We start from the raw sequence: 22,073 nt of genomic DNA, 5'->3' as shown, positions 1-22,073 counted from the left end.
TAGGTGCAGGCCCACTTTCTCAGGAGGGAGCTCATGGGGCTTGGACACCTGGTCTACCTGGCCGCCTCCCTCTGGCCAGAGCCTATGGCTCACTCACCATATATGTGCTGCTGCCGGTCACTTACTGAGCAACAGTGTGGGGACCAGGCCCCTCCTGAGAGCCGCTGCTGGTGGAGGAGAGGTGCCTGAGCTGGAGGATCCAGGGGGGCATCAGGGCAGAGAGAGTAGGCTGGGGAGGGCAGCGTGGGCCCCACAGCTAGGAAGCAGGGCAGCTGGGGCTGGAGGCAGCAGTGGCCGGTGCTGGGCTTCAGGCCTGGACTCTGCCTCCACAATCCAGGCGGGGTGGTAGGACAAGTCTTTCTGGAACATTCATGTTCAAGACCCAGGACATGTGCCATTTCTGTTTTCCTCATTGCGGGTGAGGAAATAGAAGCACAGAGAGATTAAGCCCCTTAAGAGGCAGCAAATGGCACCTTCCTGGCAGTCCAGTGGTTAAGACTCCACACTTCCACTGAAGGGGGCGTGGGTTCGATCCCTGGTCAGGGAACTAAGATTTCACATGAAAGAAAGATAAAGGCAGCACAGGTGGTGGGGGATGCTGAGCTGACGGTCTGTTTGGTGCCAAATTGATGTGGATAATCATACCTGTGGCATCGTGGGGTTGCTGAGGGGACTACCTGCGGTGACACACGGAGCCCTTCAAATGCTGCCCGCCGCAGGGCAAGGTCCTGCCAGCTGCTATCGTGGCCATTTAATTGCAGCCTGGCAGAGCATTCAGCCTCAGGCCAGCACCTCTGATTCTGTTAGGACAATTCAGTGCCCAGGACAAAGGGAGCCCAGGTCTGGCCTGCAGAAGCCAGGAAGGCATGGCGTCTCAGGCCTTGGCCCTCTTCTCTGTTGGCCTCATCTCAGACCCCAGGCTTGCACCCCTCCCCAGGTTGCAGACAGAGAAGTGGAGCAACTCCCCAGCCTGGCGTGGTCCTTCCCTGACCCATCCCTGCGGCCAGAAGGCTCAGAATGTGATGGGTGGGCCTGGGATCCGCCACGGACAGAGACCATGTAGGGTGCGGGTTCAGCAGGCGGGGTGGTGCTGCTCCCAGCGGGGAGACGGGATGCCTGGTGGGCGTAAACAACAGGTGTCCTGTCTGTGAGGAGCCCCCTTTGGCCAGCTGTCCCATTGGCCAAAGTGGATAGGGGGATGTGGCTTCTGGGTGGGGGCAGGGTGGGCAGAGTGCCCACCTGGGGCCCAGGATCACAGGCACCTGTGCAGGGGGCTGGGAGGGAGGAGCCGTGATACTGAGCAGAGTGTGGAGCAGGGGGAGGCAGGAGAACTGTAGGGGAAGGCTCGGGCCAGCTGGGCAGAAAGTTCCCTGTCTCTTCCAACCCAGCCAGGCGCCGTTCAGGAACCAGATTGTGGGTTGGGGGCAGTGGCACGGGGTGTAGTCTGTGTCCTGTCCCCTTGTCCTGCTTCAACTGGCAGGTTCCTATCCACAGAGGCAGGGAAGGTGGCCAAGGTCTGGCCAGAGACCACGCAGCCAGTCCCAGACACCAGCCGGGGAGGCCTAGCAGGGGCCAGATCCCCCGTTTCTTATTGGGTTTCTGGGTCCAGTCAATGCAGAGTGCCAACCAAGCTTTGTTGCTGTTGGTCCCTCACCCCTCCCCAGGGCCCTGGAGCAACTTCTGTGAACCCCCTCCCCTTCCCCCAGCCTCTCCAGCCAGGGCTGTCTCTGGGGTCCCACGGCTAGCATTTAGAGCAGACTTGCCCCATGCCAAGGCTTCCCTTGGCTACCGGCATCTCCATGCCCCCTCTTAGAGGCAGGGACAATGCCTGCAGTCCCCTTTGCTCTGAAAGGGTAGTCAGCGCTCAGCTGGGTGCTGAGTGGTGGTGTCCAGATCCACAATGCCACAACTCCTGTCCACTGCCTTGGAACCGCAGGACCAGGCCCTATTCACTGTCATGACCCCCTGCCTCGCGACCCCAGCACATGGTGGGTGGGTCACAGCGTGTAAGCAGGCCTCACGGGTGAGCTGAGGCAGGCGGGAGGGAGAGCCGGGCACACAGCTGTCTGTGTGGGCTCTGTCCTCTGCAGCCAGCCAGTGCCTGGCCTGGGCCCATCAGGGGTGGGCGGTGGGCCTCAGCTCTGGCTCAGCCCCGCGATGGGGTGGGTGGCGGGGAGCTTATGCATGGAGTGTGACTGCCCTGAACTGGAAGCTCACACCAGCTTCTGCAGTCCTGCTCCTGCTCCTCCCTTGGCCACTCTCAGTTCCTCCCAGGACCTTGGGGAGGAAGTCTGTGGTGGTGGACAAATGTGCAGGTGCCCACAGCAGCTTCGGCCACAGGAAGTGGCTGGCCGGCCCCAGGCTTGTGTGCAGGAACTGTGTGGACAGTTTCTGTAGCCCCAGAAAGGAATTCTGGTGTGTCCTCCCGTGTCTTCTTACTGAGTCCAGGCATGTGGGTGGGCAGAGCAGAGGATGGGGGTCTCTGTTTTCAGGAGGCGATGCCATTGTTTGTTCTGGGCTATAGTCAGGAACAGCATCAGAGGCCATGGTCCAGGCTTCTTCCTCTAGCTGGTCCCCACCTGACTGCCCTACCCCACAATGCTACATGGGGCTTTAGGAGGGGGATATTTCTTTCCCAGGCCACTGTGATGCTCTGACCAGTATCTTCGGTTGGGAGAGGTGGGTGGTTCCTGAGATCAGCAGGCATTTGCTCAGGACACACCCCTCTGGCTCTTGGGCAGCTTTGGGTCAAATCTTGCCCTTCTGCAAGCTGCCCTGATGATGGGGTTCAGTTCTAGCGGAGCCCGCAGCAGCTGCCCAACCAGAGACAGGCTCCCAGGAGGGCTGGGTTTGCGTGGGAGGGGGCATTCAAGGCCACAGCTGCTTCCTGGGAGGGGCAGCCTTTGCCTGGCCAGGCTCGGGCTTGGGAGCTGGTGGGTAGGAAAGCTCTGTCTCCTTGAGTCAGAAGAGTTCATGGTGTCAGTGGAGATTTACAGGTAAGGGGCTCCCCTGAGGAATGACAAGGGTGGTTTCTTGTACACTTGTCTCAGCCCAGAGCCAACTGGGAAAGGGAGCACTTATGTGACAATGAGGAGATCAGTTCACACGTGCTAAGCCCATATCTGTGCTGGGAACCATGGGGGCACTATAGGGGTGGTGTGGCCTAATAGTTAGGAATACAAACTTGGAGTCTTATGGTTCTAGGCTCATCTCTCACAAGCTGCATGACCTTGGGCAAGTTGCCCAACCCTCTGAGCTTCAGTCTCTTCACTTGTAAAATGGGCATGACCATCAAACCTCCCTCTCTCAATTGTTTAGAAAAGTGCTAGCCCCTAGAACTTTCATTATTTACCTTTTTTTTTTTTTTTTTGCCATGTGTGCACTTCATTTAAGTGTGCTGGCTTCTCTAGTTGCAGAGCACTGGGCCAGTAGTTATGGTGAATGGGGTTAGCTGCCCCATGGCATGTGAGATCTTCCTGGACCAGGGATTGACCCCATGTTTCCTGAATTGGCAGGCACATTCTTAACCACTGAACACCAGGGAAGTCACTTTCATTTACATTTTTTTTACTAGTCATATTTAAAAAAACAAAACAGGGAATTAATTCCCTGGCGGCCCAGCAGTTAGGACTCCACACTTTCACTGCTGAGGGCTGGGGTTCCCACAAGCAGTGCAGCACAGCTAAAAATAAATAAAATAAAACATATAAATAAAAAAGCAAAAAAAATAAAAACCAAGCAAGTGAAATGAATTCTAATAATACATTTTATTTAACCTAATAAATTCCAAAAACATTACCATTTCAACATATAATCAGTATAAAAAACTCATCAATGAGATTTTACATTCTTTTTTTTTGCACTAAGTCTTTAGTGTCTGTGGTGTATTTCACATGCATAGCACATCTGTTTGGACGAGCCCCTTTGCACACGCTTAGTAGTTGCAATGGCCAGTGGCTGATTTTTAGGGTTAGACCATGCTGCAGAGGGTCTGACTCTGAAATAAGACCATGTGGGATAAGCACACAGTGCCCTGTGGGTGCCCGGAAGGTTAGAACCATCGCTATCAGCAGGTGTTTCTGGAGTGGTCCAGTGGGGAAGACAGGTCCAAAGTCAATTCAAAGGCCCATCCCAGGACAGTGGGATCGAAGAGGGAGTGATTCATTTGGAATTTGGATGTTCTGAGCTCCATAGGCCTTCCGATGTTCTCTGTATTAGACTTGGGCCTTCGAGAGTGGGCAGGGTGTCAGTAGACAGTAGACTGAGATGAGAAGGATGTGGCAGGGGCAGAGGAACAGAACCGGGAAGGGTTGGGCCAGGGTCAAAAGCTCATTTCCGTCCCAGGAATCCCAGTGAGTAACAGAGGAAGGGGGTCGAGGTGAGGCAATAGGGAGTGGTGGGGACTGTGGAGGGTGGAAGGGTGTGTGCCCGTCTCAGGCAGACACGACCGGGGCGCTGGAGCCGTCAGCAATATGGGTCCGGAGCTGCCAGGCTCCTCTGGTTTGTCCATGGAAGCCAGAAATCTGGATTTTTATGTGAAATCTGACTTTTTAAAGTTGGCAACCAAGTCAAATTCTTTTGAAGCACTGTGCTCGGCCAAAGAAAACATGTCTGCCGGCCGGCTTCTGCCCAGGCGCCCTGTCGGCCAGTTGTGGTGGAGACCGTGTTGGAGCAGAAGGGAAAACGGCATCGTGTGACTAAGATAGAGGGTGGGGGATGCTGGCGTGTGGGCTGGCCTGCCTGGCGGAGGGGCCCTGACTTTCCCGAGGAGGCTGGGGAGCCGCAGAGCCCACGGAGGCCAGAAGGGCAGCTGGGCTGTTTCAGACTGAGAAAGACAGACTCTGGCACCTTGAGGTGGGCGGCAAGTTCTAAGTTCCAGGTCTGCCTGGTGATGGCTAAGGGCCCACAGCTGGACACCCGCACAGGCTGACTCAAGTCAGAGTGGTACTCCCCGCGATGGGGACCCTGGGGGGAGCAAGAGCAGGAGGTGGAGGTGGCCCCCGGGAGCTGCCCCACGGTCACAGGGCCACTTTCTCCCTGCCTCTCAGCTCTAGGGCTGTCTCCACTGACCAGTTGCTCCTATGGGTCCCCTTGGTCTTACTCCCCATTGACTATGGGGCTCTCTGCCCACTCAGACTCTCCATGATCTCAGGGCTGCAGGACCACTAGCAGTTGCCCATCTCAATTCAAATCCTCAAGAGAGCAGATTGAATTGAACAGGCTGGACCAGGTGGCGTCTCTGTCCCAGTCAACTATGTCCAGAATATGTGCCACCTGGGACAACATCTCCCGCTTACTGGGCACTCTTTCTGCAGGGTTGTAACTGGGGCAACATGCTTGAAGGGGAGCCCATGGCAGTCCTGGAGGTGGGGGACAGTCTGTCCCAGTGCCTGATTCCTCCCCAGCTCCCAGGGGCCCCCATCTGGGCCCTGAGAGCTATCAGGGTCCTCATTGATTTTCCTGTGGTTGGAGTTTCTGGGGAGAGAAGCATTCATGGACCCTAGGAGGTTGTAGCTTTAGTGTGAAGCACAGGGAAATTAGATTCCAGAGGGCTGGGACCAAGCAGTTCATGAGGGGCGGTGGGGGGGAAGGTATAGAAAGCAGATTGAGCACCTTGAGGGGGCTGAAACCAGATGGGGGGTGTTGTAGGCCAGAGAGATCAGCCAGGTAGAACCCCAGTGTCTGGAAGAACCCGGACAAAGAACTCTAGGACCACAAGCACCACATGGCAGTCGAGAGCAATCTGGCCCTGCAGTGCCTAGAGCGCTCATGGCAGGACCCAGAGAGCTGGCAAGGCAGCTCTAGGTCCCTGTGGGGGAGGAAGTAGCCCAGAGCCTGCAGAGTTTAGGGCCAGAATCCAGAAGTCTTGGGACAAAGGATGTTAGAACCCAACCCCAGCCCTGAGCTGTGAGAACCCAGGGACTCAGATACACAAGCAGATCTCATCTGGCTGAGTTCCCCAGACTGAGGAGGGTGCATGGGAAACTCCCCCAGAGCTGGCTGAGGTCTCCAGGTCCCTGGAAGCCCAAGTGACAGAGGGGATGCTGCTGGGTGGTGGAGAAGGGCCATGCTTTCCACCCCACCCTCAAGCCAGCTACATCCTGGCAGGCAGGGCTGGGACAGGGCCATCAGGGTCCTCCTAGGGCTGTCTCCTACCTCAGCTATCTTTGCCCCCAAGCTAGAGCCAGGACAGGCGTCCTTGACCCTTCAGACAGCTGAGGAAGCAGAGGTTCCGAGAGGGATATCAGAACTGTGATTCTGTGAACTGAGTGAGGCGGGGCGGCCTGAGAGTGCTTAGAGTTAGCGGGGTCCCTTCTCAGAACCCCAGGCTCACACTCACCAAGAGCAGACTGGGGGACACTGTGCCGTCGCTTCCTTCTCACCCTGGAAGCTTCAGGACACTGATGGAGCCCCTTGTGCAGTTGTTCTTGCACACAGCCTCCTCCTCTCGACACCCCCCTATGCTGCTTTCCAAAGGGCCTTGCTGCCCACTGGGCCCCACATGAGCTCCTTGAGGCTTGACAGGGTCACCAATGAGTCCCCAGGGCCCAGCTCGGGGCTAGACACAAACAAGGTAGGCACCCAAGGACTTACTGTGTGTTTGCTGAGTTAATCCAGAGAACCCAGAAGACCTGAGATCCGTCACTGTTCCCTCCTCCAAGAGTCTGTGAGGGAAGGGACTGAGTCCTGGTCACCCGTGAGTCCCCAAGGGCCAGTCCATGAAAGGGGGGATATATGTAGAAAGGCAGGCACCCTACTCCGGTTGGGGAAGGGACCAGGGTAGCCTTTGGAAGAGCAATCCAGGCCTCAGGGGGAGCTTCCATACCTGGGGCTCATCTACCCAGGGTCCCCCAGCACCTACCTCCAGGTGCGATGGGGTCTAGGCAGGCTTAGGAGCATGCTGAGTACCTTGGGAGAGTCTTCACCACCTTCCCAGGGCTCCATTTCTGTAGTTCAAAGTGTTTTGGAACCATTAAGATGCTGTCCAAGTATCTTGTGATGCTATTTACATAAACTACAAGATCAGGCAAAACTAATTGAAAGAGAGTTCAGGAGGGGAGACGCTAACAGCCCCCCTGAGGGAGATTTCCACATAGGGGTTGGTGATGCTGTACTTCTTAACCTGGGTGAATACTGTACTTCTTATTTTGCGTGAATACATTTTTGTGAAAGTTTTACTGAGCTGTGTACTGAGTGCACTGTGTACTGAGTGCAGTGTGAGCTGCACTTTTCTATACCTATTTATTTTACACTTTCATAAAGTTTTTAAATTGCTAAACAACACCAAGATCATAGTAATAAAACAACAGTAGTCTCCAGGTCCCCTCCACTTATGGAACCCTTACCCCCATCCCTGACAGCATCTCTAAATGAGAAGAGAGGCCTCTGCTAGGGGTGGGTGGCAAAGGGAACCAGGAGCTGTCCTGACCTGCGTGCCTATCTACAATAAGGCATCATTTCCACTGAGATGGTACCTTTCGGCGGACGAGGAGAAATAGCAGAGCTGTCTAAAATGCCTTCATTCCCACTTTCCAGGAGATTGAGAAAATGTCTCCCAATCACATCAAAAACAGAGGTGTTTTCTTTTGAGGTGGCTGCGAGGCTGAGCGACTTGGGGGGGCGAAGGGATGGCTTTTAGTCACACCCACGACTTTTCAGAGAGAGGGGGAGGGTGCGCCGCGTCCTCTAGGCTGATGCCCCGCGCCGCCGGGTGCAGGTTCTGCCCAGCGGGGCGCCGGGCGGAGGGGCGCGGGGGGTGGGGCGCAGAGTCCCGCCCCGTAGGCGGGGCCGCAACTCCGCTCCTCCCACCGCCCACCTGCCCCGCCCCGCCTCTCACCGCCGAGGGTCCCTCGGCCGCAGCGCTCCGGCCTCTCCCGAGGCACCCGGCCGGCGCCCGCACCCCCCCGCCTCCGTCGCGCTCGTCCCCCGCGCCGACCCGCAGCGCCCCCAGCCCCTCCCGCGTTCCCGGACGCCCCACGCCTCCTCTATGGGTGAGTGCGGGGCCCCCGGCCCGGCCCGGCCCCGCCATGCAGGCCGGCTGGCCTGGCCGCCTCCGCGCCGGCTCGGGGAGGGGCGTTGGCGAGGGGCACGCGGGCCGGCCGGGGAGTTGGTGGGGGTAGGGGAGAGATCAAGGGCAGGGCAGGACCGGCTCCTTCCCCTCGGCAGGCGGGGGCTCAGCCCGCCCCCTCCTTTGGGGAAGGCCTGCTCGAGATGGGAGGTAGACACCGGTCTCAGAATCAGGGCTTTGGGGGTCCAAACTCTGTCCCCATGTCGGGGCACGCTTCGTCACCCCTTCCCCTGGCCCTGCAAGCTGGCCTGGGCGAGCAGCCTCTTTGCCCCCCTTCCCTGTCCCCTCTGCTGCTGCACCCCAGGAAGAGGGGCAGCTTGGAGGGGGCCAAGTTCTGGGTCAAAGATGGACAGCGGGTGAGGGGACCACCCCAGGTTCTTGCGGGTGGGATGTGGAGGGCAGGAGTAGGAAGGGATCTTGGACCCCTGGAGTCCCCCTTCCCCTCACTGTATTGCAGGAATCCCTCAGGAACCCTGAGGCCCCAAGGTCACTGAGCCACCCCCCCCTCCCTTCCCCACCCCCCACCAGTGGGACAGAGAGGGAGCAGCTCATTTCCAAAGATGTTTTCTCCCCCTGGAATCTGGATAATTTCCCTAGGGAGCTGCAACAAGAAAAGGGCTCTGCACACAGATTCCCGTGCAGATAAGTTGGCATTTAAAAGAGAAAGGGACACTGCCCTCCTTTGAAGGGTGCATTGAGGAGACCGCCCCACCCCGTCTTCTGGTCGGGAGGCTCCTGGGGCCCTGGGGAGCCAGGGTGCCCCTGCCTGGGGCGCACCCTCCCTGGGCCACGCCCAATTAGTAACCCTTCTCTCCTCTCCTTTGCAGAAGACCGGAGCCTGGAAGAAGAGAAGGGACTGCGTTGTCAGAACCCTGACTGCATGGACAAGGGCCGGGCTGCTAAGGTAGGGAGGCTGGCGGGCCTGGGGGCCCCTGGGGCAGGTTGCTAACCACCCGCTCTATCCAGGCCCGGAAATCCATGGGGGCCCTGGCAAGGGTGCAGCTGGCCTGGCCACAGTGTGGCCTGGGTTCAGGGGTGGGCAGGGCTGCAGGATGGCTGGTTTAGGAGGCAGAGGGGCTGACCTTAGTTCAGAAAGAGCAGAGGTGGGGGGACTTCTATGAGGGCAGCCAGAGCGGGGGTGCCTCAAAGCCCTTTCTTGCCCTGTGGTCCTTAGAGCCCTGAGGTGACAGGCACTGCTGCTCAATGTCACTGATGAGGAAGCTAAGAATCAGCAAGCAGGGACACCCCCCACCCTGCAACCAAGGTTCCATTCCAGTGCCCCATGGGCACTCTTCCTGGGCCACCAGGCCACTCTTCAGGCCTGAGCATGGGTCAGGGACACTATGGGACTTTGTGGCAGTGACTGCAGGCCTGGGGATGAGGAAGGGAAGAGGGGGCCCAGTGGTCCTGGAGTGTCAGGACTTGGGAGCTAGCAGTGGACAAAACAAGAGGAATACAGATAAAAATGATGGGGGGGCCTTCTGCCTGGTCTGTGCTGGGCCCTGTGCCTCATGTGCTGTTTGTGGCAGCTCTGCTGGGAAGGCGTGGGTCGTTGCCCTGTTTTCCAGATGAAGATACCAAGGTTCAGAGAGGTCCTGTGACTTGGCCGAGGCCCCACAGCTCAGGAGAGACTGAGCCAGGGCTGGAACCCAGGTTGGGCCCCTCCCCGCACGCATTTGAGGGACAGTGGGGGTAACTGCCACAACTTACTGTGTCACCCCGAGCCCTGAGGACTCTTTGTCTCCTCCCTCTGGCCTTCTGACAACTGTCCCGTCACTATTCTCATTTACAGTGGAGAGGTAGCGGCTCACCTAAGAACGCGTCTCTAGGATGTGGGAGAGCTGTGATTTGAACCCAGAACCCAGATCTGTGTGGTGTCAGAGCCCTGTTCCTAGCCACTGTGCAGCTCAGCTCTGCAGCCGCAGGAGATTAAAGATGCCGCCCCGTTACACCCTTCCACCCGGACACAGCCGCTTACATTCTGTACAGGAAGACCATGGCTGGAAGGAACATGGAGGGCTGTTCTGGGGGTGGGGAGAGGAGGGGGAGGCTTCCAGTTGCCGTGGTCACCGGCAAGGGGGCGGCTGTGATGTCAGATGCAATCTGCTGGCACGGATGGTGCCTGGCATCAGGGCTCTGGTGTTGGCTGGCTGCCTCTCCCCCATATGGGGGCTCCTGGAAACAAACTGGCCCCAGTTACCCTCAGTTACATCCTGCCAGGGGCCTGTGAAGCCTTGGGGCCTCTGCCTGACCCAGAGGGGTGGCAAACGGGGCAGGCCACACTGATCCAGCCTCTTTTGTGGGCATCTGCGCCCCAGGCAGGCCCACAAGCTGCCATAGGAAGGGGCAGGGGTGAGGCCTATGAGATGAGAGTTGGTGTCAGAGTGCCTGAGGGCCTTCTGCAGCCTCCAGGTCTCAACTCCAGCCCAGCCGTGGGCTGCCTGCAACTCAACATGGCTGACGTTGGCATCAGCAGCAGACCGTCACCCAGCCTGCAGGGGGAGAGCCCTGGTTCTATTGCTGGTGGCACCTGCTTTGGGACAGGTGATACAGACTTGGGCCACAAGGATGCCTGAGAAATCAAAGGCGAAGGTCTAGTCAGGGAGGACATCTTGGAGGAGGTGGCCTCTGATGGGAGTGAAAATGTGGACGTGCCTGCATGCTAAGTTGCTTCAGTTGTGTCCAACTCATTGTGACCCCATGGACTGTAGCCCGCCAGGCTCCTGATCCTCAGGAGTCCATGGGGATCTCCCGGCAAGAATACTGGAGTGGGTTGCCATTTCCTCCTTCAGAGAATCTTCCTGAGCCAGGGATCGAACCCGTGTCTGTTATGTCTCCTGCACTGACAGGCGAGTTCTTTATCACTAAGCCAGAAAATGTGGACCGGCAGAGCAGAAGCCAAGGGCAGTCCAGAAAGGGAGAACTGCCACAGGCAGAAGCCAGAGGCAGAAAACAAGGAGCAAGAGGCAGGTCTTGCCAAGGGTAGGAGCAGGCTGGAGCAGAAGGTCAGAGGAGGTGAATGACATCCAGGTTGGTGAGAGAGAGGAGCAAAGAATATCCTATTGTTGATGATAATAAGAACCACCAGTGACCAAACATGTTTACGTGCCAGGCAGGTTGTTAGGCCCTCATGCTTGTTTCACTGAACTTTTGTGAGAACCTTAGAAGAAAAGCGTCATTATCATTCCTGTGTGAAACATAAGGAAACTGAGGCTCAGAGAGGCGAAAGAACTAGCCCACGTCACACAGCATGACTGGCCAAGCATAGCCTGGAATGAGATGAGCCTCATTCTCACTGTCCTCCCCAGCCATTCTGGGGACCGCTAGCAGGATGTGACTAGCGTTTTGAAGGAGATGACATCATTCATTCATTCACCAAATCAGCCTGAAGCACCTGGCGTGCCAGGCCCTGTTCTAGGCCTGGAGATTTCCCGGGGAACAAAGGTCCTGCTCTCCTGGAGCTGATCCCAGGCCCCCAGGGATGAGGAGGGAAGTGAGGACTTGGGTTTGTCAGACTGGCGCCCCCAGGCTGCCCTGGGGAAGGGCCATCTTTCAACCGGGCTGGACCCTTCTACTTCCGGGCCCACCCTTGAGGGTTTTTTCTGTGTGTGTTTGTTTTTTGGCTGCACTTGGTCTTCATTGCTTTGTACGGGGTTTCTCTAGTTTCGGAGAGCGGGGCGGGGGGGGGGGGCGGGGGGGGCTACTCTTTGTTGTGGTGCATGGGCTTCTCATTGCAGTGGCTTCTCTCGTTGCAGAGCATGGGCTCTAGGGCTCACGGGCTTCAGTAGTTGTAGCACACTGGCTCAGTAGTTATTTGCACAGGCTTAGTTGCTCCTCCGCATGTGGACTCTTCCCAGAGCAGGGATTGAACTTGTGTCCCCTACATTGGCAGGCGGATTCTTAGCCAATGCGCCACCAGGGAAGTCCGAGAATTTGTGTTTGTTTGTTTGGTTTGGTTACATCTTTGTTTTTTATTTATTTTGGGGTCTGGCATGCAGGATCTTAGTCCCCCAACCAGGGATTGAACTGGTTCACCCTGCATTGGAAGCATGGAGCCTTAACCACTGGACTGCCACAGACGTCTTGACCCTTGAGGTTTTATTTGAGCTTCTTCTGGCTGCTGGGGCTTTTGAAATGCATCAGCCACCCCACTCCTCCCTCCTGTTCCTGGAGTTCACTCTAGGGGAATGGAGATAACCAGCATGGGCTTCCTGGAGGTGGCTGCTGGTGTCCAGAGAAATGAGGGCTTATTAAGATGGAAGAAAGCTGAGTTGGGGTGGGGACGGATATTGGGGATGGAAGGAGTGAGCAGGGCTCAGGGGATGGGGAAAGGTAGGCAAAACTGAACAGGGAGCATCCTGAGGTCCAGGTGAGGTGTCTGAACTACCTGTCTTGGGGACCACGGAGGGAGGTGGTGGCCCTACACTTCCTCAAGAGGAAGATGTATAGAGTAGGGGACCTTCCTGGTGGTCCAGTGGCTAAGATTCTGTGCTCCTAATGCAGGGATCCCAAGTTCCATCCCTGGTCTGGGAACTAGATCCCACATGCCGCAACTAAGAGTTTGCTTGCCACAGCTAAAGATCCCACATGCTGCAGTGAAAATTGAAGATCCTGTGTGTCGCAACCAAGACCTGTCACAGCCAAATAAATAAATGAATGTATTTTTAAAAGATGTATGGAGTAACCCACACCTGGGAACTGCAGGGTCACAGCCTACCCCTTCCCAACTGCATGACCCTGGGAAAGTCAGTCTACCCCTGATCCTCAGTTTCCTCATCTGGAAGCTGAGGCTTCTAGAGTTGTGACAAAAATTAAAAGAGGGCCCACCTGTGGAGTGCTTAGCAGAGAGTGTGGCTTGCTGTGGTGTTCAAGAGGATGCTAGCTGTGATCATGTGTGTAACGTGTGTGCAGGGGGGAGAGAAACCCCTAGGCTCCCAGCATGCCCTCCTTTCTCTCCCTGAGATCTGAGACCACCTTAGGTTCCATCCTAGACCTGACCAACCCCACCCAGCCAGATGGATGTTTTCTGCACAGCTATCCTGTCCCCAGGGCAGGAGTCCTGTTGGGGACTCAGAGGAAGTGTTTGCTCCCTCCCTCCCAAAGGGCCAGGTGATGACCTGGTGGGTGTCCCCACCCTCCTGCAAGTTAACCACAGGGCAGAGTCCCCTTGATCTGGGCATTCTGATGGAAGTCTGTACAGGGCACCTCAGGTCACAAGGGGACACAGAGAAGGGCTGACACTGGCCTAGGGAACCACATTTGAGGGCATGGAAGACTCGGGGTGTTTGTCCTGGAGATGGGACTCTCAGGGCAACATCCTTAAAGGTATCAGTTCTAGCAGCCACTGTGTTCTCAGCACCTACTGTGTGCCAGGCCCTGCTTCAGTGCTTCTCCACGGGGACCTCATCTAGCCCTCACCCCCACCCTGTGCAGCAAGGACACACCATCTCCATCACAGAGACAGGGCACTGAGAAACAGAGAGGGAAAAGAACTTGCCTGGGTCTGTCTCAACCAGGTCTGTCTGTCCTCAGAGCCTACCATTTCTAACAAACTGTCAGGAGGAAAGGAGCGCGGGGTGAATTTTTCTGCAGGGCTCCCAAGGGCCCTGGCAGGGAGGTGGGCTTTGGTTCAGTAAAGGTAAGAGTCTCCAACAGCTGAAGCTGTTCTCTGATACATAGGTAGTGAGCACCCCATTGCTAGAGGCAATTTAAGCAGAGAGTGAAGATTGGATTTGTTGACCTCAGACTTCCCTTCTAGCTTAACATTGGGCTGTGAGGTGGCAGGGATGAGTCGGGAGGGGTGGTGTCTATGTCTAGGGGAAGGCTTGTCAGATGAAGACCAGTGGACACAGGGCAGAGGAAGGGGTGGGTCTGAGGTCCTTGTGGAGAAAGAGTGGGCAGGATGTGGTGACTAATGGAAGAAGGAGTCATTCATTCTCCTGGGCAATGCTTTGGGGGTAAGAGGTAAAGGCCAGGCGCCCTTGAGAATGGCCAGATTCTGGGATCTCTGGAGGTAGCTGGTCCTTGGAGATGCTGGTCAGCTGTAGATCACGGGCAGTCCCGTGTGTGCCTGGAGACTGGGGCAGGACCAGGGAAGTAGTGCAAGTGGAACTTTGGGGCTTTGGCTAAGTACTTTGGAGGGGAGAAGGTGAAGGTCTGGGGTGCCCCAGAGGCCGGGACAGAGGACCCACACATGTGACCTGGCCAAGATGAGCTGCCCTGGTGTGGACCAGTCCCAGGGAGGTCAGCACTGCTAAGGACAGTGACTCCCATTAAGAGGGGTCTCTGGAGTAGTCTCTGGTAATCTGGAGGGGGCCTGATGAAGATGGTCTAGAATTGGGAAAATGCAAGTAGGTCTGAACCAGGAGGCTGGGAGTAGAGGGTGGCAGCCCCATCATGCCAGTCTCCCTAGGGAAGGGGGTAGGTGTGCTTGGGGCGGGGTATCCCCAGACACTCCCCCCACCTCAAGTCCTGAGCGCTGAGTTATTCTGAACTCAATCTGCCAGGAACCACCGAAGGGCGGGATGGGCCCCTCTTTGAGGACCTACTAGGCGTGGGCCAGGAAAAAAGAGGGAGGCACGGAGCTAGGCGGGCCCGTTTCTCAGGCGCCGCGGAGGGCGCAGTTCAGAATCCAGCGGAAGCCAGCCTGGCTTGGGGCGATTCCCGGGGCGGGCAGGGCCTACGGGTGCCTCCTTCTGGACCCCGGGGGGCAGCGTCCTGCCGCTGGCCCTCGCCGGGGGCGGGAGGGCGAGCTCTTTTCTTTAAGCCCAGGTCAAAGATTGCAGGTTTTGAACTTTCTGCAGGTCTATAAGGGCAGCCGCCTTGGGGACAGTGACAACGGCCTCCTTACCTCTGTCCGCAGCCCGGACCCTAGGTTACCCCCAAACGCCGGCCGGCCGGCCCTCCAGCCACCCCTGGGCCGCGGGGTGGGGCTCCCGGAGCTTCCCGGGAGCGCAGCCCCTCCCCGGCCTAGCCGGGCGCGCCGTTGGTACGTCCCGGCCCGCCCAGGTGGTAGCGCCCGCGCCGGCCTACCGTAATTCCCCTACGACCCGCGCCCCCGCCGGCGCAGAGCGGACCGAGCCCGCCCCGCGGTTCCGGTGGCCCTCGTCCTGCAGGCCCCTCGGAGCTTTGGCAGTCTTGACCCGAGCCCTAGCCACTGGGGAGGAGACCCGTGTCCCTAGGTGAGTCTCGGGGGAGTTCAGACGGGGGTGGGTCCGGGAGCCAAGACTCCCCCTGAATTAATGGACAGAAGCCGGGGTTGGGGGAGGGGGGGATAGTGGAGGGAGGGGAGGGCGAGGGTCCCACACAGCCCTGGGACTGCAGGTGGCCGTCAACGGGCGCCACTGGCTCTGCTTCCACTTACTTGGGGTGGAATGGGCTCCAGCGCCCGCCCCCACAATGACTCTAGGGTGGGGTCGGCTGGGAGAAATGGCCATGAGGAGTCTGTAAGGACCCAGCCCTGGTGTGAGGGCTGCTGGTGGGGCGAGGGGTTCCGAAGGGGATTTGGCGGGGCTTGGTTAGGTGGTTTCGGCGACCTCGCCGCATCTGGGCGTCCGTGACGGTCCAAGCGGAAAGTCCTCTCGAGGCCGGCAGGGGGCGCGAGAGTCTGCGCCTCGGACCGCCTGGGTCTGGCCTGGTCCTCTCTGGGGAGAAGGGGAGAGAGCCAGAGGCCAGGAGAGACCCTGGCCGCTCTGATCAAAGACTGAGGACGTGGAGGCCCAATGGGCCTCGGACCCTACAGATTCCTCCACTTCCTTCCCCAGGCTTGGAGGGCTCTGGGAGGATTTATTTCACTATTCCTCTGCTCCTTTGCCAGAGTCCAGACACACATTTGAACCCAGCAGCCATCCCTAGATAGAGGATTCTAGAGAACTGGCCAGTGCCCTCTTTGCACAGTAGGGAAGGGCAGGAGGTAGGTAGGTGGGCCCCAGAAGCAGGTGTGCAGCCCAGGCCTATGCCCTCTCCCTGATTCCCTCCCAAAGAGCCTTTTGTGTGGCTCTGAAACGAGAGGTGCCAGGAGAAGGTGCAGGCTTCCGGGCTGGGGTCCGGGGCTCCAGGACACATTTCTGCAGGGCCTGGGCAGGGGGCAAAGTTCATGGACCACACAGCCTCTCCTTTTCCACCTAGTACCCACAGGTCCCAGCTGGTTGGCTCCCTGGGGAGGAAGAGGGCTCACTGGCTTCTGGACTTGGTGGCATGGAGCTGGTCTGCAGAGAGGTTCTCTACACCCCTACCATCTACCCAGCACAGGGCAGGTCCTTAGAGCAGGCTCTGCCTCCAGGGGGACCCCAGAACCAGAGGACAAGCAGTGAGGCCCAGGCCTAGGGGAAGGGAGGAGCCAAATGGGCTGTTTGAAGAGGAGAGCAGCCTGGCAGAGCCGACTCCTCCCTGGCTAACGTGCCCATGCATGCAGCCTCCACCCCTGGATTTCCAAGGTGCCAGATGGAGCCTCAGGGTTGGGAGCCTCTTAGAGGAGCTTAGCTCGGGCAGGGAGCCCCTGGGCAGGGGTGTCCCCCTGGCCACAGAGCCCCAACTCCTGGTTCCAGTCCAGTCTCCTGTGGACAGAGCAGGCCCCAGACCTGTGACTTCCCCTCTCCCACTACAGACCAGGCCGGGGCCCCAACCCACTGTGAGGAAGGGGATGCCCACAGGCCTCTGCTTTTCTGGGGCTGGGGAGGTGGTGCTGGGCAGGAGTGGCAGGGGGCTCCTGCCTTGCAGACTCCATTATTCATCAGCCCCGGCATCTGGTTTCTGGGTATCAGTTTCAACAAGCCAGTCCTGACTCATGAGCCTGGAGCTGGGGCTGGGCTAGGGAGGGGCCCCCTCCTCAGGGAGTCAGGGGTTGGGACCTTTTGGGCCTGTTCACGGGCTGTTTCAGCTCCCTATTTAGCGAGCAGGTGGGAACCTCAAAGCCTGCCGAGGCCTCCTCCCTTCCCTGTGTAGGGCTCCTTTCCTCCCCTGCTCCACAGGTTCCTTGACCCTGCACGTTTGGCCCTGGGATAGCAGGGCCCTGGCCCTCCAAGGAGCAGCCCCAGCCCTGGATGGAGAACCCAAGCAGGAGCATGATTCAGGGTGGCAAGAACTTGGTCACTCCAGTGACCTCTGGTGACCTGTCCTGGCCCAGTCCTGTTGGTCTCCACTTGATGCAACCTGGCTACCACAGACTGGTGGGCGCGGGGATCTGCCCTGTCCCCAAGGGGGTGGACCTCACGTCCCTGCTGCCCAAACCACCACTTGGCTGGTCTTCATGTCACTACGGCTTCTCTGTGCTTGAGGCTCACGGGGAGTGGTCCAGTGGGCATCTGCTGTTAGAACAAGTTATTTTACCTTTCCAAATCTCAGTGTCTTTGTCTGTTGAATGGGAGATAGTAACAGTATCTTCTCCTTATGGTCCTGAGAAGAGTGAACGGGATTTGGCATGGGCCTGGCACTTAGGTGTGCTCAGAGGTTGGTCTGGGGGGCAGGGGCAGGGGGCCTGGGCAACACCACCAGGCTTTGAGGTAGAAAGCCTGAGGACCTGCCTGGGCCAGCAAGCCAAGGTCATGGATGCTGGAGGGGATGGAGAGAAGCCGTGGACAAGCAATGGAGAAAGCATTGTTGACCATTGGCCACAGGAAGGGCATCCTGGCCAAGACCTTCCTGGCCCCAATGGCCTTCTCTGGCATGAAGCCCCTCCTTCTGTCTTCATTCGTCTATTCATCATCTTAGTCTACCCTGAGTACCTGTGGTGGCCAGGACTGTTCTAAGTGCCAAAAATGAAGCATGGGCCAGACAGCCAAGACTGCTAGCCTCTGGAGAGAATATTCTAGCAGGGGAAAGTGATCATCAAGAAGTGAACAAAGAAAATAATTTCAGGTCATAATATAAATAGATGCTTTGGAGGAAATGATTCAATTTAAGGGGACTGAGAGTCCTGGGGTAAGGGGGTGTTTATCTGGAGAGAAGAGTAACGGTCTTCTTGGAGAGGTAGGATTTAAATTGGGGCCCAGTGCCAGCTGTTGGGAAGATCAAGGGCACATGGTGTTCCAGAACACAGAGGAGCAGGTTCTGAGCTCAGTGAGTTGTAGGGATGAAGGAAGCCAGCATGGCGGCCCACCCTGTGGAACCGGCCAGGGGGGCAAGGTAGGAGACAGGCCATAATTGGGATTTTTATTTTAAGCAAGATGGGAAGTCACAGGAGGGTTTGGGGCGGGGGGGTGGGGGGGGGGAGTGACATGGTCAGGTTTCAGTTTTAGAAGATTTGCCTATGGTGTGGAAAGAGGGCTGCTCAGGATGTGGGAGGGGACACAGCCGTGGAAACCTCCCGGCCGGGATAGATGGATAAATTGCTGCTCCCCGCAAAACCTGTAAAGACCCTCTTCCCCCCACAGAACCAGATTGAGGGGGAGCTGTCTAGGGGATGGGGATGATGACAGCGTGTGAGTACTGAGGAGTGCCCTGGGGAGGCCATTCCAGAAGCCTGGGTGTCAGTCCGGCCTGTGGACTTTCTCCCCCACTCGATGAGCGAGGATAACAGTGCCGGCCTCCACCTCCCAGGAGTGAGTGTGAAAGCTCTTTGACGACCTACAGTGGTGACCCTTGCACCACACCCCATTCCGGGTCTGCGTCTCTCAGCCTCTGATGAGCGCCCTCTGGCGGTAGGGCACCGGAAGCTCCCGCGTGGCCTTGAGCCGGGGAGGGGTGCGGGGCGGTGGGTGCCAGCCTGGAGCAGCAGGGGCTACGTGGAAAGCTGAGTTGGGTTGTGGGGTTGTCCCGACACCTCCTCTCACTCTGCTCCTGGGCGCACCCCAGAGACCACCCTCTCCGCCCCGCGCACCTGCCTTCCGCCCGCCGCCTCCTCCTGTGGTCACCAGCCCCACTCTGCTCCTCTGCCTGGTGTGGGCAGTGGGAGCGGGGGTCCCCCGGGCTCAGGCTCTGAGGCGGGGGTCTCTTGGATTGCGGGCCGGCACTAAGATGACCCTCAAGAAGGCCTCTGAGCGCCGACTGTGTGGCTGAGACTGAGAAGTGGAGTCAGATATCCTCGGGGCTGGACGGGGAGCGGGGCCCGAGGACCCCTAGGGAGATGTGATGTATCCTTGGTCCGGTCCCCCCTCTTCTGCCAGTATTAAGGAAGCTCCCTCACAGCAGGGAGAAGTCCTGCGGGCTGAGGCTCTGGGGCGGGGGTCCCCAGGACTGGCGGGAGGGAGTTAAGATGCCCTTTGGCCAGGGGGACCTCCTGTGCCCAGTCGTTCGCGTTGGGGGGGGTGGCGGTCACAGCAAAATGGGGCCCCCGCGGGACTGGGCGGGGCCGGGGTTCCGCAGTCAAGGTGAGGGGGTTGTCAGCGGCGGGTCCCCCTTCCCCCCGCATTCAAGGAGGTCCCCGGGGGGGGGACCCTCTGAGCCTGAGACATTTGCGTGGGGGTTGGGGGCTGGGGGTCAGGGCGGGGCTGCCGGCGGGAGGGTGTTCCCCGCCCCCCGGGGTCCCGGCGCGCTCGGCGGGCGGGCGCGGCTGCACAATGGCAGGAAGCGGGGCTCCGCGCTTTGTCCGGCGGGCGGCGCAGACCGCCGCTTCCTCCGGCCGCCATGGGGACGGGACCCGGCGTCTCCGGGCGCCGCGCGGCCTCCAGGCCCAGCCCCGGGCTGCCCTCCCGAGACTCCGAGCCCGGCTGGGCAGGGGGTCGCGGCCGCAACGGGGAAGGCCAGGTACGGGCGCGGGGGGCTGGGCGGGGGGCGGGGCGGGTGCCCTTTCGCTCCTCCGCGCGCGTCTCTAAGTGGATCCGGTACTCGGCGGCCCAGCCCCCTACCCGGGGTGCACACTGCGGGGGTGCGGGGCGGGGGAGGAGGAGCTGGGGAGGCGATGAGGGGCTGGGGGTTTGAGATGTGTCCCCCACCCTGGCACCAAGGCGGCCAGGCAGCGGAGGGGACCGCCAGACCTCGGCCTTTTGTGTCTGGGGCTGACTCCGGACACACCTGTGGGTCCCAGGCCCTGCCCTGGCCACCCTCCCCTTTCCTTCCTCTGTCCAGGCCCTGCCCACACCCCTCCTACTCCTGCTTCTGAGGCCACCCTGGTGGGACTGGGAAGACTGATTTCTCCACGCCCCACCCCTGGGGGAGTCAGCCTTGATCGTTCGTGCTCCCCAAAAGGCCCAGGCCCCTTTATTATTTGTAAAGTTACCGCCCATTCTCTGCCTTTGGACATGCAGTGTGACCTAGCTGTTCCATGGGATCCCCTCTCGCTTCTTTGGCTTGAGTCCTGAGAACTTTTGGCCCCGGACCCTGCTGTCTCTCCCTGGCTGGCAGGGTCGCTGCTGCCCTCAGAGAGTGGTGGGGGTGGGGGGCGTGAGGGGGCAGCAAGGAGGTGGGGAGTAGACCCTGGGTCTGAGAGAAGGGGCTCAAGAGCCTGGCTTTGGGAAGGGGCTACCCTGCTTTAGTGATGGGGAGACCCCCAACCCTGGAGGGAGTGGTGAAGACCAAGGGGTTTGGAGATGGAGGTGTGAGAACAGCCAGTGTGGGCACTGCTTCAGCCTCCCTCCGTGGGGGTTCTCAGAACTTCATCCTCAACCCGCTGAATACTCACCTGCTTCAGATCCTAGCCTGACTCTCACATCATCCCGGTGTCCCTGAGCCTGGGGGCTGCTGGGAGGATGGAAGGAGGTCAGCCAGCAGCTGGACTCTTGTTAAAATTAGCATTAGTATCAGTAGTAATTTCTTCCTCCAGGGGATCCTCCCAACCCAGGAACTGAACTCTTGTCTCCTGCATTGGCAGGTGGATTCTTTACCACTGCGCTACCTGGGAAGCCTACCTATTGGTTAGTACATTCAGTTGATATTTACTTAGTGGCAATCTGTATGCTATGTAGTGGTATTATAGGTATTATAAATAGGAAATGGCAACTCACTCCAGTATTCTTGCCTGCAGAATTCCATGGATGGAGAAGCCTGGTGGGAGCACATATACTGGTTAGGTTTTAAAACAAGATTGTGGCATAGAACCAAGGACTTGGACTGGAAGACTCCCAGAGAACCACCCCCCCGAACCCAGAACACCCACAACCTATCATGGCTCCTGCCATGTCACCCCACCCCCACCCCCACCCACTGTGAGGCCAGGGCCTGGGCAGCTGGTCAGTCCACAGCCTCACTGCCCAATGCCAGGCCTGGCACCAGAAAAATGAAGCTGTCAGGGAAATCGCTAGAGGCCTGGAAGGGGTCAGGAAGGGGCACCTGTGCCAGACTGACTGCCAGGCGGGACACAGAGGGCGGGAGGGCTGCTGAGCTGGCCGGCTGTGAGCCTCCTGGGGAGAAAGGACAAGTGCTTCCTCGGATTTGTTGTCAGGAAGAGATGCTCACTGCAGGGGTCCCTGCATCCGCAAAGCCCAGCCCTCTGTCAGGAGTGCCCTGGGGAGGCCAAGTGTGGATGTGGATGTGTGCAGAGCCATGGAGGAGAATCGGGGTTTTCACACTTTGTTTAGCAGTAGATCAGAGGGTTTCCCTGGTGACTCAGTTGGTAAAGAATCTGCCTGTTGTGCAGGAGGCCCGCGTTGGATCTCTGGGTCAGGGAGACCCCCTGGAGAAGGAATTGGCAACCTACACCAGTATTCTTGCCTGGGAAATCCCATAGACAGTGGAGCCTGGTGGGCTACAGTCCTTGGGGTCGCAAAAGTCAGACACAACTAGCAACTAAACCACCACCGCCAGGTCAAGTGAAGATAGAAACAGCTGTTCTAGTTGAAGGGTGCCTCTCGCCCTGCCTCAGGACAGAAGACCACACTTGAAGACCACTCAGGAAGGGAGTGGCAGTAGGGGGTACCTGGCTCTCAGGTTGCTGTTGGAAATGTGGACCATGATGCCCAGGGCCCAGACCCCCTGGAACAAGTGACCTCAGTCTGCTCCCTGCCAGCTGACATTTCTGTGTCCATATTCCTTTTTCTGTCTGACTGAGGAGTGGAAGGAACACAAGAACCAAAGCAACAAGCTAAGATCCTACATGCTTTGGGCTGAAAAGCCAAAACACAGAACAGAAGCA

General features: G+C 58.4%; 1 protein-coding gene across 8 annotated transcripts in view; it reads left to right on the top strand.

The window, feature by feature from the left end:
• The window catches only part of PLEKHG5 (pleckstrin homology and RhoGEF domain containing G5), a 56,381-nt gene that overhangs the window by 18,117 nt on the left and 16,191 nt on the right, over positions 1-22,073 (top strand). For 2 of the 8 annotated variants that reach the window (XM_043484829.1, XM_043484837.1), the window contains exon 2: positions 8,896-8,972. In XM_043484829.1, coding sequence (XP_043340764.1) covers positions 8,896-8,972 — 77 coding nt within the window. Of the gene's footprint in view, positions 1-2,978; positions 2,997-7,838; positions 7,992-8,895; positions 8,973-14,430; positions 15,250-19,555; positions 19,751-20,837; positions 20,857-22,073 lie in introns of those variants that run through there. The other 6 variants (XM_043484834.1, XM_043484833.1, XM_043484835.1 and 3 more) reach the window with 6 other exon arrangements.

The sequence above is a fragment of the Cervus canadensis genome, chromosome 13 (genome assembly GCF_019320065.1).
Source record: "Cervus canadensis isolate Bull #8, Minnesota chromosome 13, ASM1932006v1, whole genome shotgun sequence".
NCBI lineage: Eukaryota > Metazoa > Chordata > Mammalia > Artiodactyla > Cervidae > Cervus > Cervus canadensis.
This window is presented reverse-complemented; position numbering and strand designations above follow the sequence as displayed.